Below are 17,036 nucleotides of genomic sequence, written 5' to 3'. Positions count from 1 at the left end.
CTCGCCCTTCGCTTTTCGCGGTCGGAGCTCTCTGTGCCGAACGAATCTCATTGATCGTCCATATTGATATCCTCCTTGTAGCCCCAAGCAAGTGCAAGCTAATGACCAGCTCTCAAATTCGTGCTTGATCCTTGGCAGCATCGTTCGCGAGGCAAGCTCGACCTTGACACGAAACAGATACCGTATAACCTATACTTTTTCTTTTAATTCAGGTTTCAATTTTGGTATCCTCAGGTCTTGGCAGCGGAAAGATTGATTGGAAAAGACCGGGGAACGCCGATCAATTCGCCGTGTGGCGGTTCCATTCGGCATGGCCCCATCTTCTGCCACATGCTCAGCTGCTTTGGAGCATGCACACTCAGAACGCCAACGGCGACAAAAGAAAAAGAGAACTGCAGCACCTAGGATTCCCGCGTGGTCCCCCACCGCAGTACTGACTAGGCGATACCTTGCTTAACTTCGCAGATCGGACGGGATGCGGTGCTTTCAAGGTTCTATGGCCGCAGATGTTAGCCCTTTCTACGATCACGCTCATGTTCGTAACCGCCACGATGATGTACCTCGAACCAGCCGCCCAGCTGTTTCAAGCGGCCACCCAAGCTACGACGAGAAACCGAGTCTTCCAGATGTTGCACATGTTTCTACGAATGAAAGCTGTCACATGCGGTTGTACAGAGACAGACACACACACACACACACACACAAACACACAGAAAGAGAGAGAAAGAGAGAGAAAGAGAGAAAAAGAGAGAGAGAGAGAGACCCAAAATTTTCAAGGAGCATTATCGACCAGCGCGAGCACGGCGGCATCATCGACCAAGGCTGCTAACGCAGCGATCGAGGTAAAGCCAGGCTCGACAGATGGCGTTGGCGCCAGAACACGTTGCTTCCCGCGTCCTCCGCCCGTGTCTTGCGCAGCAGCGACGGATAGCGGTATGAATTCAGAGTTGGCCTCGATGGGCCAGGTGAAGGGAGAGATGCAGATGCGACCGTAGAAATCGGCTTCCCTCTTGAGTGCTACGATGGCTTTTGCGTACGTGTCTGTTGTTGCGGCAAACAAAGGAGCAGTGCAAGCTGGGTCAGTATCGACGGCTTCTGCGGACAGTGTGCGATGGCTGCCTTCGTACTTACCATCCCTGCTATACCGTTCGCCACGCTTCCTGAGCGCGAGAATCAGCGTCGTAATGTCGGCTCGATACCGTTGCGCATCAGCACCTTGCAGGTAGAGGAGCCATCTAGCCGCGACGAACAAGGCCGACGAGCAGAACGCCGGAAGCCCAAACAGCAGCGATGTGCCCTGCAAAGCCATTCCAGCCAGACGCGAAAGCCATACAGCCGCATTGCTGACCATACCCCGAGCCTCCCCGTTCGCTTGCGCGGGTGGACTGGCCACATCGATCTCGGTTTCAAACAGACTCAGCACGGCCATGTGATGCGTCAATTCCGTTGCAAAGCGAAGCCTGTCCTGCACCAGCAGTGTCTGCATGATACTCTCGCGCGTTCGAGAGCCGCCGCTGCTCCCTCTGCCCATCATCTTCTCCGACCGTGCGATCGTCCTGTCATCGTACTGAGTCAGCATCATGCGCGAGTTGCAGATGCTCTCGTGCGCAGCTAGAAATGCTTGGTCACGTAGCTCTCGTGAGCTGGCGCTCCCGTCGAGATGGACCTTCTGTTGACGAGCAGCAAGGTTATATTCACAGCATTCGTCGAGGACCAAGCTGGCTTTGACAAGCAGCGACATGGAGTTGTCCACAGGTTTCAGCAAGGGCATACCGCGCCGTCGCTTCAAGTGTGCCTCCATTTCGTCCAAATCATTCCAGATCGAGCTGCTGGTGTCGTCATCTGTCAATCGAGGAAAGCAGGTTCGGATGCTCTGTCTGTCGATCGTCACGGGTAGCAAAGCCAGGCGGCTCTGAAAACAGTCTTGCAGAAAGAGGCACCAAAAGGCAAATGTTTCCTCCTTGCTTTGCATCAGTCCACGTAGAGCCCTGGCAAGGTGAGAGGACCGTGCCTGACCTCCCGACAATTGAGGATGGGAACCAGCGACGGCACTATGCAGGTGTAAGAGGCGAGCATCAGATGCCGCGGATGCAAGATTTGCGTGCGCGCAGAACGTCGTTGACTGAGCAAGTGAAATCTCGACGAGCAGGATGCGGATGATGAGCGTAGCAGGTGTGAGAAATGCAGACGACGTTGCTTGAGCTTGGTTGAGAAGTTGGCGCGCCGCACCGGCATAATATCTGGTCACCATGGGCGTCCACGCTGGGCTGTCGAGCTGAACCAGGTCGGGTTGGACATGATGCCCTCGCAGCAATTCGTCGATACTCGTGTGAATCGAAGACCATCGGGCGCCATTCGGCGATGCGCATGCCAGCAACGGCAGACTCGTCGCTACGCACACCAGCATAAGTGCCCGTGCTATCAAGTGGTCGTTTTCGGCGATCGGTGCCGACTCGAGAAGCGCAGCGACATCGCACAAAGCTTGGCTGTTGATTGCGGAGAACAGCCAGGATTCATGACAGCAGGCTCCAATGATACGATCCAGCACTTGTCTGCCAGGCAAAAGCGGTGGGATCGTAGAGAACGGTGTCATCGGTACGTGAGGCAGACGAGGGCTTGGATCGCTGCTGTAGGGCGGCGGCGCGGCCCAGCCCGTCGGTGCTACTCCTGGCCCTGAGACAGCTGATGACCACTTTAGAACCGAACGTGAGACTGATGCGTCTTGAGGATGGACCGAACTCTCCGCGGTCCTGGTTGAGAGGTGGTACGAGGAGCCCGAGTTCGACGTCTGGTCACGATTTCCCGTCGGCCAGGACAGATGCCCAGATGTGTCGAGGCTCCGTCTCCTCCCATCTCTTTGCAAGTCGCCATCGTTGGAAGGTCTGTAACGCTTGTGAGGGGGCGTATCGCCTCGTGTCTCTTCGGCAAGGCTGCGGATGGGCAACGAAGAAGCTTGAACAGTCGAAGGACCAGCCAGCTGCAATTCAACGCGCTTTCCCGTCCCAAAACTGTTGCTAGGTCCTGGTGTTTCCGCCACGCTGTCGGTATGCCGCAGCCTGCCTTGCAGAAACGTAATCTGTGCACGAAGCTGCTCGTTTTCTTCCAACAGGTGCTCGCTTTGCACCTCCTCGACAATAGCAAGGGGCCGGAACGGTGCTGCATTTGAAGTCGATGCGTGAGGAACTGGGTCTGGGCTGCTGGTCTTGAAGATCTTGGCGAGAAGAGACGTGTCGTACTCGCAAGGGGGTGGGCCAACAGAGAGGGAGCCACCTGTGTCAGCGACTGGATGATATGCCAGCCATGCTTTTTCGCAGTGAGTGCAAGTAGGCTTCTTTGCATCACAGCGTAGCTTGCGCTTACGACATGCCAGGCATGCCTGAGAGCGACGAAGCGTGTCGGCTGGCCTGGCTTTAGTACCCTTGGCGATTGCTTCCTGTGTGTCGTCATGAGTTTCTGCTGACTCATGCGGCGTTGTCGGGTCAAGACTATCTGTGTCACTGTGCACCACAGAGGGACCCGGCGTAGGCTGGGCGGCGTCGGCAGGTCGAACTTGAGCGCTACCTACAGTATTGTCTCTGTGGTCAGGACCGCTGCCATCCTGGTCTGGCATGGCGAGCTACACACAGGATGTCGGGGGCTCTTGGCCGGCCTTGGACGCAAAATCAGCTGTTGAACCGACACGGTGACGCAGAAACCATGAAGCTGGGGGGGGGGGGGGGGGATTCGAAGAAACGGTGGTGGTGCTTGTTGCGGTGTCGGGAACGAAGGGACAAGCTGCAGAGTTGATGACGCAGGATGACCATCAATCAGAGCACAGGTCTCCAAGCTACAGCGGCCCCGAAGAGCAGAGGAGAATGAGCGACCACGTGGCGGCGACGACTGCTGTTGCTCTGAGTGAAGGTTGTCGAGGGTGATTTGAAGCGAAATGGAGCCCGGTTGGAAACGACAACGAGTGCGAAGGGGGCCTGCCAGCGACAGTCAAATAAAGTCCTCCTAGGTGAAGGAAGAGTTGCTGTGCTGCGCTGATTGCAGGCTGTTCGAAGGATTGCATGGAGTAACCGAATCGGCAAGGTTGATGGTGACAACGAACTGCAGCACGATCGATTAGAACAGCAAGACAGACTTTGAGTAGAAAAGATAGAGGGCTGGAGGAAGGATGAAGTTGGCGGAAAGCGGTTCGACTTCAATAAGCTGGTGGTCAGTTTGGAAGAGGGTGCACAGCAGTGAAGCGCGATGGCGTGTCGCTCTCGTCCAGCGAAAAACTCGGGTCGACGTGCTTGCAAAGCTGTCGTCGACGGATGACGGAAGACCACAAATGTCGGCAGGCGTATGGTCGGAACAGCTGAATCGCTGGTTGACCATGCGGAGAGGGAGGAGAGGAGAAGAAGGGCTTTGAACCGTTGATTTGACGCTGATTGGGGGGACAATGGTGAATGTCGACGTCTGCGCACCAGGAAAACACAGGTGTTGGTAAGTAAAGGTGCAGATAGCGGTGAGCTGAGACAATGGCGAATGTTTGGAATGGACTGGGTTGGAGAGTTGACGGCCGAGGGGGAGCTCATGCGAAACTGGCCAAATTTCTGCAAGGCGAGGAGAACAATAGAATCACCTTGCATGATACTGTAGCAGGAGGGCGTATGAAGTTTGCCACCTCCGAAGGGTGTGCCTCCGTGAAGCGGCAAGCGCGAGGGAATGCTGTAGATGCCAGAGGCAGCCAATCGTGGAAGGGGTGTTCTCCGCCTTGAAAAACATGGCCACGATCATGGCGAGAGAGCTGCAGAGACACCCCCACGAACTGCTTCCGCTTCAGTGCCGTCATCTTTGTAGACTTTTGACTGGGCGGGAAGCGTTGTCGACAACGATGCAGCCCCTACGGCGTTGTTAGCCTCCTGATGCGGCAACGCTTTCGAAGAAGTCATGATACACATTCTGCTGCCGGTTCCTTCCGGTACCATCGCAGCGATCGCCGTGGTAGAGGCGGCAGCTTTCATTTGATGCGCGACCCTCTGGATCGGGGAACAGGTTGCCGACGAACACGTTGATGAAACGCTGGAAGCCACGACTACTATGCAACTAGAGCTCCCTTGATCTCTTGCTCTCATGTGCGGCACAGAGGCCGTACCGTTCTGTCCGGATGATTCAACACCGTCCGCTTCCTTTCAAAGAACAGCAGAGAAACACGCCTCGGGGACTGCGAGAGCGGTTCGCAGCAAGCGGAGGTGGGGCCAAGCCAAGCTCTGTCCGTCTGTGATGGCGTCGCGGCGGACCCCGTTCTGAAGCAGGGGAGTCAAACTTGCGCGACAGGCGATACCCAGACTTTCGCGTCTCGGTCTCGGTGTGTTGCAGTGCCCTTCGCCAATGGGCGGGGTTGAGAACGACCATGGGAAGACACATGCCTGTTGCATCATCTTCGACCCCAGGAGACACTTCGAAGACCCAGTCGGGCTGCTCTTTTTCACTATGTCGCCGGGTTGAGTTTCGGCAACGACGAAGCATTGGTCTTCCAAGAAAGCAGCGAGGACGCGCCTATAATTGTAACCAAAAGGGGGGGGGGGGGAGGCTCAAGGACGATAGCGACAATGCAAAGGAGGCCCGAGATCTCTGTACTTACCTGTCGAACGTAGCGTGGCCATAGTGGTAGAAGGAGATCAAAGCGGGCGATTTGACATAAAGCAGAGCCTTGTGATCGTGGGGCAGGACGATTTTCGGCATTCAACGCGGTGTAGAGCTGTAGACATGGTCGCTGGTGCGTGCCTGAGAACGGCGCCACAATGTAAAGGTACATACTGCAGAGTGCAGCCGAACATGGGCTGCAAAAACTCGATTGAAATTGTGCAAGCGTGCTCGATTGCTGGAAGAAACGAGCGACCCAGGGTCCATTTGGAAGGGTGAGTGGTTCCTTGGCGGGCACAAACGAGCACGAGCAAGCACGGGAACTGAGTGAATCACGCGCCTTGGCCCGTGTCGGCTCCCGTCTGTTCTGCTGTTCGTCTGATAGAGCCAACGGAATGTGCAGGAAGCAAGGCCAGCAGATCTGTTGATCAAGGCGGAGCTTCAAGATAACAACAAGGTTGAGGAGAGGATGAACAGCTACACGGTCTTGCCATGACCTTGATTCCGAGCTCTACGACGAAGATAAAACAAACTCTGCTCGCTAAGAAAGCCATCATTCATTGCCAACGACAAGCGTCAGGAAACCTAGGAAGGAGGCGTCAAATTAATGGGTGCTATCAGCCCAAGCTCGAGCTGCTTTCGGGCCGCCGCCGCTAGCATAAGAGCACCCAAGGAAAGACGTAAGAAACGCCACAATCCTCTTGCTGAAACATGGCCGAGAGCGGTTGGAAGCGGCGACGGAGCGGGGATTCCAAGTCTACGTCCTTTGATCGAATGGCGTCCTAGCTGGCCTGCTTTGCTGCTTTCTTTGAATGTCCTGATGGTTTCGATCTGCGTTCAGCAGCATGTACAGTACTATGCTTTCGACGCCGACGGAAAGCTCTAGAGTTGCCAGTCGAACTGGCACCGGAGCTCTACAAAGGCGGTCACCGCACGCCTTTGCGCGGAGCCGCAAGAGTCAGATTTATGCAGCGGAGACAGCTCCACGTGTCGATTGGATTGCCTCCCAACAGACCTATTAGAAAGTGTCTGCCGAACATAGTTTGCTGATCGAGAGCCAATGAAGGTCGGAGCTGGGCGATGGATTCGTTGAGAAAGCTAGCTTTGTGTCAAATGCGGAATGCGAAGGCGAGGCGAACAAGCGCGACCATGCCCAACATCGGCGATCAAGGGTCTTCTTTGCGAAGTTTGCTAAGACGGTATGGATGCCGGCATGCATGGATCGTTTGCAGAGGTACAGAGGAACTTTGGACACACACAAACGACCGCACAACTCGATCGAAACAGTAAGTTCACAGTAGATGACAGCACTCTGTCTGAGGAGAGAGCTCTTTTCAATGAAGCTGCGTGCTAATACCAACTTTTCAACACCCACTTGCGATTGAATTGCCGACTAGAGAATGCCGTGCTGTGGGAATGCACGGCGCAATGGGGCGACAAAGAGTGTCGTAAATTTATCCGATACTGAAGCGCCTTTCCACGGGTGACCCGAAAATTCGGTTGCGCGTCGCCAAAGGAACGCATCGAGTGCCTATTTCCACCCTCACTTTTCCCTTTTTCTCACAATTTTTTTTTCTATCCTCGTGACTCGGGGGTTTCGCTGAGCGTTGGCGGGCGAGTTTCCATCAAGAGCCGGTTCCCATGGCCATCGATCGCGCCTGCTTAGCGGAGCAACTGACGTTTAATCTTTCATGCTCCGGCTCGCCTAACGATAAGGAAGCTTCTTGCCCCTGCCGTTTGGCTGGTCATCATCTTTCCGCTCTGACTTTCCATCTGATTTGCGAGGTTGTGCAAAACCCGTAGCCGAGTTCAAATGATTGCTTGAACGCAACGATGACGCCGTTTGCCTCAATAATGCCTCTTCGTGACAACATTCTCTGATGACACAATACTGTACTAGCTCACTGGCTCGGTCATTGCCCGAACTTTTCGACGCAGGGGTTTCTTCTTTTTTTCTTTTTTCTTCTGCTTGCCACAGTGTCAGGGTTCGCCGTTGATAGGGCCGACCGAGACCTTGCTGTTGGCGATGCAGGTTGAAGTGGCAAGCGAGCGCAAACTGTCGACGTTGTGCGGTCAATCCAGGCAAGGGTCACTGCAGCGGACTAGTGCGGCGAGCAATGCCACAAGAGTACATGTAAAGTAGCACTTACACGTTCTCAACCGGACTCCGGAACCCCACGCCCGGGGACCGACCGCCCGAGTTGCACCTCTGGTCGATTGGGAATGCAAAGACTACTGTAGCCACATGTGTGCTGCAAATCTCCGACTCGCATAACATGCGCTCCCGCAGCGGAGCCTTGAACTCTTGTGAGGCTAGACAGAATCCTTCTTTCCCATCGATTTCGCCGGGACTGCCTCTCTTACAGTATTTCCATACTCCAGGGACCAGCCCGATCTTGTTGCAGTGTGCTTGCCCACCCGATCCAGACAGACTAAACCTCGTCTGCGTGAGCGTCAACGGCAGCTTGTCTATCTTGCCTATACAGCAAGTTCAAGCGACGCCGTTGCCGTCGACGCTCACGGCTCCGCTCAGCTACTGGGAAGAAAGCCATTCGTTTCTTCTCGCAGGCGTGAGCTTGACATCAGGGTTAATTTGGCTGGAATAGTTGAGCTCGGGTCGGCAAAGTGCCACCATCACTGACACTACGCCGGCCTCCTCGCCGTGCAATCGCGTATGCGCTGTGCGTGCCAAAAAGTCTCAATTCCGATCCACCCGCTGAACGGCAGCAACATACGCAGGTCTTCTACTTGATGGCTGTCAGACGGAGGGTCATCGCGACACGCGATGCATATCACTGGATTGCTCCTCACTCCTCACGCCTTTACAGCGTGTTTGAGTGAGCATTGCCGACGCAGACAAGGGCAAGCTCTCGAATCGACTCTCTGGTTCTCATCACAGGAATCGATACTATGGCTGATGCCACGGCGTGTTCGGCACCTAATAAAAGTGGTAATCCTTGATTGCTGCGTAATGTTTTGGACATAATCTTGGTCCTCATTCTCAGAGCATAGTTGGTTCGTCGAGCCACTGCAAAGAAGGCACAAATCCACAGTAGGGCAAAGGTCAGCAGTGATTCCCAAGACCACACTCCAATGCGATTTTCAAAGGAAGATAAACGGTTGATCGGTACTTACGTCAAGAAACTCGGGAGTAAAGTAGCTGAGGATGATGTTGGCGCCGGCGCGCACCATGCTCTGGACAGACTCTTCGGCCATCCTGCGCAGCTCGTAGACTCCCGCCTTGGCGCCAGCGTGGATCATGGCAAACTCGCCGCTGACCTGGTAGCACGCCAAAGGGTGATCGGGGGCCAAGTCCCTTGCTTCAGTAACAATGTCGAGGTACGGCAGGGTAGGTTTCACCATGAGCACGTCGGCGCCCTCGGAGGCATCGCGGAGGATGGCTCGTCGGGCGAGGCCTCGTGCTGTGGGCGGAAGCTGGTAGCACCTCCTGTCCCCAAACGACGGCGCTGAGTCGACTGCATCCCTGTGGCGGTTTTCAACAGTAAGAGAACGCCACCGCCTTGGTCAGTAAACTGTACTTCGTCTTCGTACTACCTCGAGCAACGGAACGTACCGAAATGGACCGTAGAGGCTGCTAGCAAACTTGGCACTGTACGCCATGAGGGTGACCTTGTTGCCGAAGCCAGCGTCGATCAAGCCCTTCTTGATGGCGCGGACACGACCGTCCATCATGTCGCTGGGAGCGACGCAATGGGCACCTGCCTTGGCGTAATTGACGGCGACCTGAGCGAGACGCTCGACGGAAGGCTGGTTGTTGATGGTGCCATCGTCATGAAGGATACCGCAGTGACCGTGCGAAGTGTATTCGCACAGGCAGACGTCGGTGGCGATGTAGAGCGAAGGGAATGCTTTCCTCAATACTTTGATGGCTTGGATGACGGGTCCGTTGGGGTCGTCTGCGAGCGTGCCTTGGGCGTCCTGTCAGACAAAAGGCAGAAGACTCAGGTCAGGTATCTGATCTTGCGTCACAAGAGGTCACGGCTACATACCTTGGGCGTCTGGAGTGGAACGCCAAACAGAATGACGGAGGAAAGACCCTTCTTGACCAAAGGCCCAAGAAAGTCCTCGAGCTTGTTGACACCCCATCGACACTGACCGGGCATGGAGGCCAGAGGAACTTGAGCATCTGCATCGTCGGTGATAAAGATGGGGTACATGAACATGGACTTGGTGATGTTGCGACCCTGATTCTGCCACGCCCGGGTTACGGCATGCTGGTAGCCGGAATGCAGAATGGAGCTGTACGAAAGCAATGCACAGAATTGCTGGTCAGCGTATGGTGCTCGCACTCGAGAAGATGAACAGGAGCAGGCGTACATACTTGAGATCAGAGTTCATCTTTGCAGAGGAAGCGCGGAGGTACGGGGCCAGATGAGGATATGATGAGAAGCTTGGATGTCGTCTGTCTGTAGCTTATAATAAGAGCGCCCTTCTCGCCTCCACAAACTCGCAACGCAACTTGCCCGTTTCCCGAGGACTTGCCGAAAAGTTTAACTTGTTCTTCGACCAACGTAACATTTATAATAAAATATTTTGAACTGGCAACCCACCATCTTGGTCTGTGAGCTCTTCCAAGCTAAGATGCCAACACAGTGACAGAAACGAGCAGCAAGGCTTTCGAAATGCGGAAGAATGCGTGTTGAGAGGAAAAGATACAAATACAGATGCTGGTGATACGAAGAAGGAGAAGAAGTGACAGAGAAAAGAGGACAGTGCGATAACAGCATGCGATCAGTCGTAGGCCGGCTCGCCACCATCGTCATCGCCCACATCGTCGTCCTCGCCATTGTCAAAGTAGTTTTCGGCATAGTCGTCGTCCACCTCATCTTCGTAGTCGCCCAGATCTTCGGGCTCGGAGGATGCGTCGCCGAGATCGTCGTCCGCCTGTTGGGGCCCAGGCGCAAGTGGTGGGTGGTTGAGAAAGAGAGGAACGAGTCAGCGAAATTATACCAAATACAGGCAGGGCGACTGAAACAACGGCTTCCCAACTTACCCCGACACGATCTTCGAGGTCGATCGAGTCCCAGTTGATCTTGCGTCGGGCCTTTTTCTTGGCTATTGTGTATGTTGGGACGGGAGGAAAGGTCAGTACTTTTGCTGTGTCAACTGACTCATTCGTGTTTGAGAACGCACCTTTGAGCTCTTCTCGCTTTGTCTCGCCTTCCATGAATGCATCCCAGAGACCCTTTGGAAAGACCTCTTTTTGAAGGTTGATGGTTTTGAGCGAGGGTAGGTCTTGCGCTTCCGGACGATAGCGATCGGAGAAGCGCGTCAGATCGCTCTGCTTCCTTTGCTCCAGTGTAGGCCAGTAGGCGGATGTCTTTTGTTCTTGCAGATACATGAGCTGATACGAGGCGTAGCGGATCTCCTTGTCGTCCGGTCTCTCCATTCTTGGAACCGTGGGCGGCTCTGGGTATAGCTTGGAGGGAGTCTTGTCAACCAGGCTAATCTCTTGAAAGCTGAGACCCATGGGTGGCATGTTCGAGCCGCCACCACCGGCTCTACCACCTCCACGGCCAAAGCCACCTCGACCACCTCGTGACATATGTAAGCCGTATAGTGTGTCGTTGGGTGTAGCCTCGAAGCTCGAAGACGCGCCTGCTATTCAGCCGCTGCTGTGCAGCGGGTAAGGTGCACGAGTACTCGTACAAGGTCTCGCTGGAGAAGGCCGTTGTTGTTGTTGCTGCTGCTGCTGTTGCTGCTCGAGGTGAATTGATCGAAGTCGATGGAGGAAGAAGCGAATGCATACACTCTAGGCATTATCGAAGCTTTGAAAAGACCAAAAAATCTCGAAATTGATTTGAGATTTGGTGGAGACAAGTCATCGGGAAAGTTGGATGGAATCGGCGATGTCAGTCCCCTTTTTCTGATCCCCTTTGGTCTCCTGCAATTTGACTGACTGACGCGAGTAGGGCCGAACTCGAAAACTTGGCGCAGATCGTGGCACACAGCAAGATAGGCTTCGTCGGCGGGCAAAGGGTAGAAATTGCCGCTTGGAGAGAGCGAGCCGAGCTGGTGTGGTACAGCGAAGCACAGCACGGTGAGCAAGCAGAGAAAACAGCGGGGGCGGCCGCGATCCATGCAAGAGGACCCTGCAGCATGCTCACAGATCACACACGCACTTACTCGCAGTCACTCACACTACAATCACAGCATCTCGTCGTGAAATTAAGTCGCACGTGAGCTCGGAGCGTCGTGTTGCAACCCTCAGATCCTTTGGCAAGCCTTGTCGATCAACGACATCACAAGCCTCCATCCCCCCATCAACCACCAACCCACCGCCTCCGCCGTTAACCCTTTCCGCGCGCTTCATCTTGCTCTCGACCCTACGGACTCATCATCGGGGAGCGAGACCACGAATTGACCCATTCATCCACGCTCTCGTCCTGACAATAAATGGTGGATAAATTACATCGTTTCTGAACCGCTCCTGTCATCCTCCCGTTCGGATCCCAAGCCGAAAGTCGGAGACACAGTGTTGAGAGCGGTTGCTCTTCTCTCCACCACGTTCGTGCTATCACCTCACACACCGACATGTCACATCGGTCGTCTCTTTACTGATTCGTCAAGCGCACGCACAGCCGTATCAGTCAATGCACTGTGGTCTCTGACCCAGTGATAGCAGTGTCAACTCTTACCAGCACAATGTCGACGACGAGACCAACTTCGCCGCCTGAACATTCCACACCATTAGCAAACGAGGGTTCAACACATGCATCACCAGCCGCGGTGGCCACCGACCTTGACCCATTCATTGTTGACGACGATGCGCATCATGATATCCATCCTCCTTCTCCTCCGCCGCCTGCGCAGATACCCCACAACCTCGATACACCCCCCTTCCCAACATCTCCACGACTGGATCCATGGTCACCTCGAGATTACTCTACCATCTCGTCTCTGGCCGGCTCGCGAGAGCTCGGAAGACCAGCGCTGGAACCGACCACCAAGATTTTTGCGGAAGGCGCAGCCACTTCAGCGCTTGCAAACGAATCGTCCACAGGATTCGTGCAGCCCGCGACCGTTGGCGATGACCCCTTGATTGATCCCGTCGCCGTCGACGTCTCTTTCCATGCCGAACCACAAGGGCTCATGCAGATGCTCAGTCTCGTCGGAAGCACCTTCTTTGACGCCGATACGGACGGCTATACCGAGGATGATGCAGAGGATCTCGAGGAAGCGCAACAACCAGACAAGGCGGCTCCCGAGCTCCTTCAGGACTGCCAACAGCAAGAAGTCGCTCAAGCTGAGTCAACACTAGAAGGAGCACAGCCGGACCCAACGGATCACGTCGAGTACCCTTTCGACCGCACAGTCAAGGGGCGCTTGCACTCTCTAGCACGCGACGACGGCTCGGATGACGGCTCTACACCGCAAGGCAGCAGATCGCCCTTGGATGCGTCCGTCCTTACCATCGGCCCCAACCACTCGAAGCGCACTTCGCTCACGCAGAGCGACATCATCTCGTCGTCACGGGACTCTGCAGCCACGAGAGCGGCTAGGAAACCATTCAACCTCCGGTCGCAGCTCCACAATGTTGCAACCGCTTCCATGTTCGCCTCGACCTCCAATGTGGTCAACCGCGGCCGTGATCTGGATGCGGTTCAGTTACGACGTGGCAGCAGTCCTTTCGATTCGGACCCAACAGACGGCCAAGACGTGCCCGTGGCAGTGCAGCGTGTCTCGTTGCGGCTGCCATCCCAAGCAGGCCATTTGCCGAGTCGCAGCTTGGATCTTTTAATACGACCTTATCTGGAATCACAGCCCCCAGGCGAACTCGCAGCGGACAAGTCGGCCATGCATCGCGACCGTCTGCTTCGGCAGCTCAAGGATGTTTTCCAACTCGACGCGACCGAGATGCTGCTGCTTGCACAACCTTGTTGGCTCTTCCGATCGCTCCTCCTGCAAGGCCACCTGTACCTCACAAGCGGTCATGTGTGCTTCTATGCCTACCTCCCTTCTCGCGACGAAAAGACGATCAAGACGAGCTGGCTGCGCAAACGAACGCGCAGAACACATCGCTTTAGCAAACATTGGGCGTCGCTCAAAGCGGGAAAGCTCAGCTGGTTCGATAGCGATAGAGATCCTTACTTTCCGCAGGGCCACATCGACCTGCGCAAAGTGTCCGCCATCGAGCGTTCCAACGCGCATAAGGATCGATTCAAGGTGACCACACCTGCGCGGAGGTTCACGTTCCTCACAGAGGACGAACAAAGCCGCGATGCCTGGGTCGAAGCCCTGCAAAAAGAGACTTTCCGCGCGCAGAACCAGGGCGAAAGCGTGCGTATCAGCATTCCGCTCGAGACGGTCATGAACGTGGATACCACATTGTCTGTCGACGGCACAGAGATGGTCTGCATCACGGTCGTCGACGAGGCAGGCGACTTTTCGGTCGACGAGTACTACTTTTTGCACCTGACCAAGCCCACCGCCTTCATTGCCGAGCTCGGCTCGCTCTTGGAGCAAATGGGGACAGGCTCCGTGGCGTCTCTGCACAGCGGCGAAGCGGCTCTCCACCTTTCGAGGCTGAGCATCCGCGACTCTACTGGGGCAACACATGCGGCCGCAATATCGCGCAAGTCGCTCGAGGAAGTGCCCACACTTCCAAAAGTACGCGTCCCCGCGCAGCCCGACGAGGAGGCTGCGCACCCTGCTGAAGCGACAGAGTCGAACATCCCGAAGGCTGGACCCACTGATCCCGTCCCTGTAGAAGTTCCAAGGCGCGGCTCGAGCGGCAATCCTGCATCAGCCACATTCACCGCAAGCTCCGCCGTTGCTGTGCCAATCAGCATCCGAAAGGATTCACAAGAAGGATCGACGGCGGATGCGATTCTGTCAACCACGCCACGAGCTACCACGCTCAATCGTCTTTCCATGGAGTCGACACACACCTACCCACCTTCACCGTCCGAGTCGGACCCCCCGACGTCATTTGACCAGGCGCAGAGGGAAGCCGAACGAGGGTGGGCGATACCGGATTGGCTCAAGTCTGCGCCTGCTAAGGTCTTGGGTCGCGGATCAGGCGGAAAATCGGCAACTGTCCTCCAATCGAAAGCACCGCCCACAGAAGCATCTGTCAGGAGGCGACGCAAAGTACTCGAAAAGTGGTCCGACGACAAGGGCGACGATCTGAGCAGAGGAGAGTCGAGCAACACAGACAACGAAGAAGAGCTCTTGTCGCACTCGATCCATTCGGCTCAGTCCAACTACTCGATGCTCGATGCAGATGATGAGGAAGCCGAGTCTGCCGACCATGCCAGCGTCGCTGCAGAGTTTCGTGACACGTTTGGGATCGGCGAGGACGAGAGTCTCGTAGGTCACGCTCACGCCTACCTGTACCGCGTTCTGCCGGTGGCCGGAAGGCTCTTTGTCGCTGAGCATCACCTCGCGTTTCGATCTTCTGGCATCGCGGCCAAGACGGTGGGTCGAACACTCATGCTCGTGCCTCTGCAAGACGTCATCTCAGCTGCGAAGCATGTCGCTTTTCGACCAGGCCACCACGGGTTGGTGATCAATATCAGTGGACACGAGGAGCTGTTCATCGAGATCTCGTCGGTACACCGGCGGGATGAGCTGCTTTCGCTGATTGAGTACCAGCTGGAGCTGATACGAGGCGGGCGAGGAAGCATACAGTCGCGCGAAGCCGTCACTCGCGAAAGGTCGCATGCGCTCGTGCTTCGAGACCTGAGCGAGAGGATTAACGATGCTCCTTCAACGGCATCCATGACTTCGTCGGCGGATTCGTCCATGCTCTCGCAGGCAGGATCGCGGCTCGGCAGCAGATCCAACAGTGTCTCGCAAATGGGAGCAGGGTCCAGTCTCCTCTCCTTTTCTCCCGCTACGCTACTCACGTTCACCATGCTGACCATCGGGTCTCGAGGCGATGTGCAGCCGTACATTGCACTCGCGAAAGGTCTCCAGGCCGACGGACATCGGGTGAGGATTGCGACCCACGGCGAGTTTGGCGACTGGATCCTGGGCCACGGCATCGAGTTCAGCGAGATCGGAGGCGACCCTGCGGAGTTGATGCGCATTTGTGTCGAGAACGGCACTTTCACCGTCTCGTTCCTGCGCGAAGGCGTGACCCGGTTCCGTGACTGGCTCGATGATCTCCTGGCCTCTGCTTGGCGTGCGTGTCAAGGGTCCGACGTGATTATCGAATGTCCTAGCGCCATTGCGGGTATCCACGTCGCCGAAGCGCTGCAAGTGCCTTACTTTCGCGCCTTCACCATGCCATGGACGCGCACCCGCGCCTACCCACACGCGTTTGCCGTGCCCAACAAAAAGGCAGGCGGCAATTACAACTACATGTCGTACGTCATCTTTGACCAAATGTTCTGGCGCGCCTCATCGTTCCAGATCAACCGGTGGCGCAAAACCCTGCTCGGACTCAAACCGACGAGCTTCGACAAGCTCGAGCAGCACAAGGTGCCGTTCATCTACAATTTCAGTCCGAGTCTAGTGCCGCGGCCGCTGGACTGGTTCGAGTGGATCCACGTGACGGGCTTTTGGTTCCTGGACAACCCGGATAACCGCGGGAGCAAGGCGTGGGAGCCGCCGGGGGAGTTGGTGGCGTTTATTCGCGGGGCGAGGGAGCGCGGGAGGAAGCTGGTGTATATCGGGTGGGGGTCGATTGTGGTGCCTGATGCGGCTGCTATGACGCGGTGCGTGCTGCAGGCGGTGAGGAAGAGCGGGGTGTGTGCGATTTTGAGTAAAGGTTGGAGTGATCGGTTGTCTACCGATCCGGCGGGGCGTGCGTCGGAGGCAGTGGTGAACGAAGATGTGTTCCAGGTTTCCAGCGTGCCGCACGACTGGCTGTTCCCGCAGATCGACGCTGCGTGCCACCACGGTGGTGCCGGCACGTTGGGCGCCAGCCTGCGCGCCGGGCTACCGACCGTTGTGAAACCGTACTTTGGAGACCAATTCTTTTGGGGCCAGCAGATCGAGAGCTTGGGCGTGGGCAGCTGTGTTCGCCAGCTCACGGCGGATAGCCTCGCTGCAGCGCTCATTACGGCGACGACGAACGTCAAACAGATCCAACGCGCCCGAAAGCTGGGCGAGCAGATCCGAAGCGAGGACGGCATCGGCAATGCGATCAAGGCGATCTATAGGGATTTGGACTATGCGAGGAGTAGGGTGAAGCGCGATACGAGAATCGAAGTAAAAGAAGCCAAGGCGCGGCAAGGCGATACGGCCATGCCCCGTCCGCCGGCGAAGGAGGCTGAAGGGAGGCAAAGTGCGGAGGAGGACGAGGACGGGGATGACGACGGAGGAAACACGTCGGACGAATGGTCAGATATCGGTGGGGCGGCTTCGCCCAACCCGCACCGACCAGTCCCGAACTCGTCTGTCGTTCTCAGCTGACTGGTGTTGTCAACACGAAGACAGGTCTTTCAATTGTA

At 56.0% G+C, this 17,036-nt stretch overlaps 4 protein-coding genes across 4 annotated transcripts; 1 reads left to right on the top strand and 3 right to left on the bottom strand.

Moving 5' to 3' along the window:
- Positions 1–772: 772 nt before the first annotated feature.
- On the bottom strand, positions 773–1,582 carry EX895_003405 (uncharacterized protein; the record flags this gene model as incomplete). The annotated part of the gene is made up of 2 exons (XM_029884003.1): positions 773–1,041; positions 1,132–1,582. The coding sequence occupies 2 exons, from the start codon at positions 1,580–1,582 to the stop codon at positions 773–775; spliced, it is 720 nt and encodes a 239-aa protein (XP_029739809.1).
- A 7,032-nt stretch (positions 1,583–8,614) lies between these two features.
- On the bottom strand, positions 8,615–9,972 carry EX895_003404 (uncharacterized protein; the record flags this gene model as incomplete). Its single annotated transcript, XM_029884002.1, has 5 exons — positions 8,615–8,641; positions 8,749–9,097; positions 9,188–9,552; positions 9,624–9,873; positions 9,956–9,972. The coding sequence occupies 5 exons, from the start codon at positions 9,970–9,972 to the stop codon at positions 8,615–8,617; spliced, it is 1,008 nt and encodes a 335-aa protein (XP_029739808.1).
- Positions 9,973–10,365: 393 nt separating this feature from the next.
- On the bottom strand, positions 10,366–11,179 carry EX895_003403 (uncharacterized protein; the record flags this gene model as incomplete). The annotated part of the gene is made up of 3 exons (XM_029884001.1): positions 10,366–10,518; positions 10,628–10,689; positions 10,768–11,179. 3 exons carry the CDS (start codon positions 11,177–11,179, stop codon positions 10,366–10,368), a joined length of 627 nt encoding a protein of 208 aa, XP_029739807.1.
- A 1,100-nt stretch (positions 11,180–12,279) lies between these two features.
- Positions 12,280–16,998, top strand: EX895_003402 (uncharacterized protein; the record flags this gene model as incomplete). The annotated part of the gene is made up of 1 exon (XM_029884000.1): positions 12,280–16,998. The coding sequence occupies one exon, from the start codon at positions 12,280–12,282 to the stop codon at positions 16,996–16,998; it is 4,719 nt and encodes a 1,572-aa protein (XP_029739806.1).
- Between the last annotated feature and the right edge of the window lie 38 nt (positions 16,999–17,036).

Source organism: Sporisorium graminicola, chromosome SGRAM_20 (genome assembly GCF_005498985.1).
Source record: "Sporisorium graminicola strain CBS 10092 chromosome SGRAM_20, whole genome shotgun sequence".
Taxonomy (NCBI): Eukaryota; Fungi; Basidiomycota; class Ustilaginomycetes; order Ustilaginales; family Ustilaginaceae; genus Sporisorium; species Sporisorium graminicola.
Note: the sequence above shows the minus strand (reverse complement) of the source record. Positions and strands in the feature narration are given on the sequence as shown.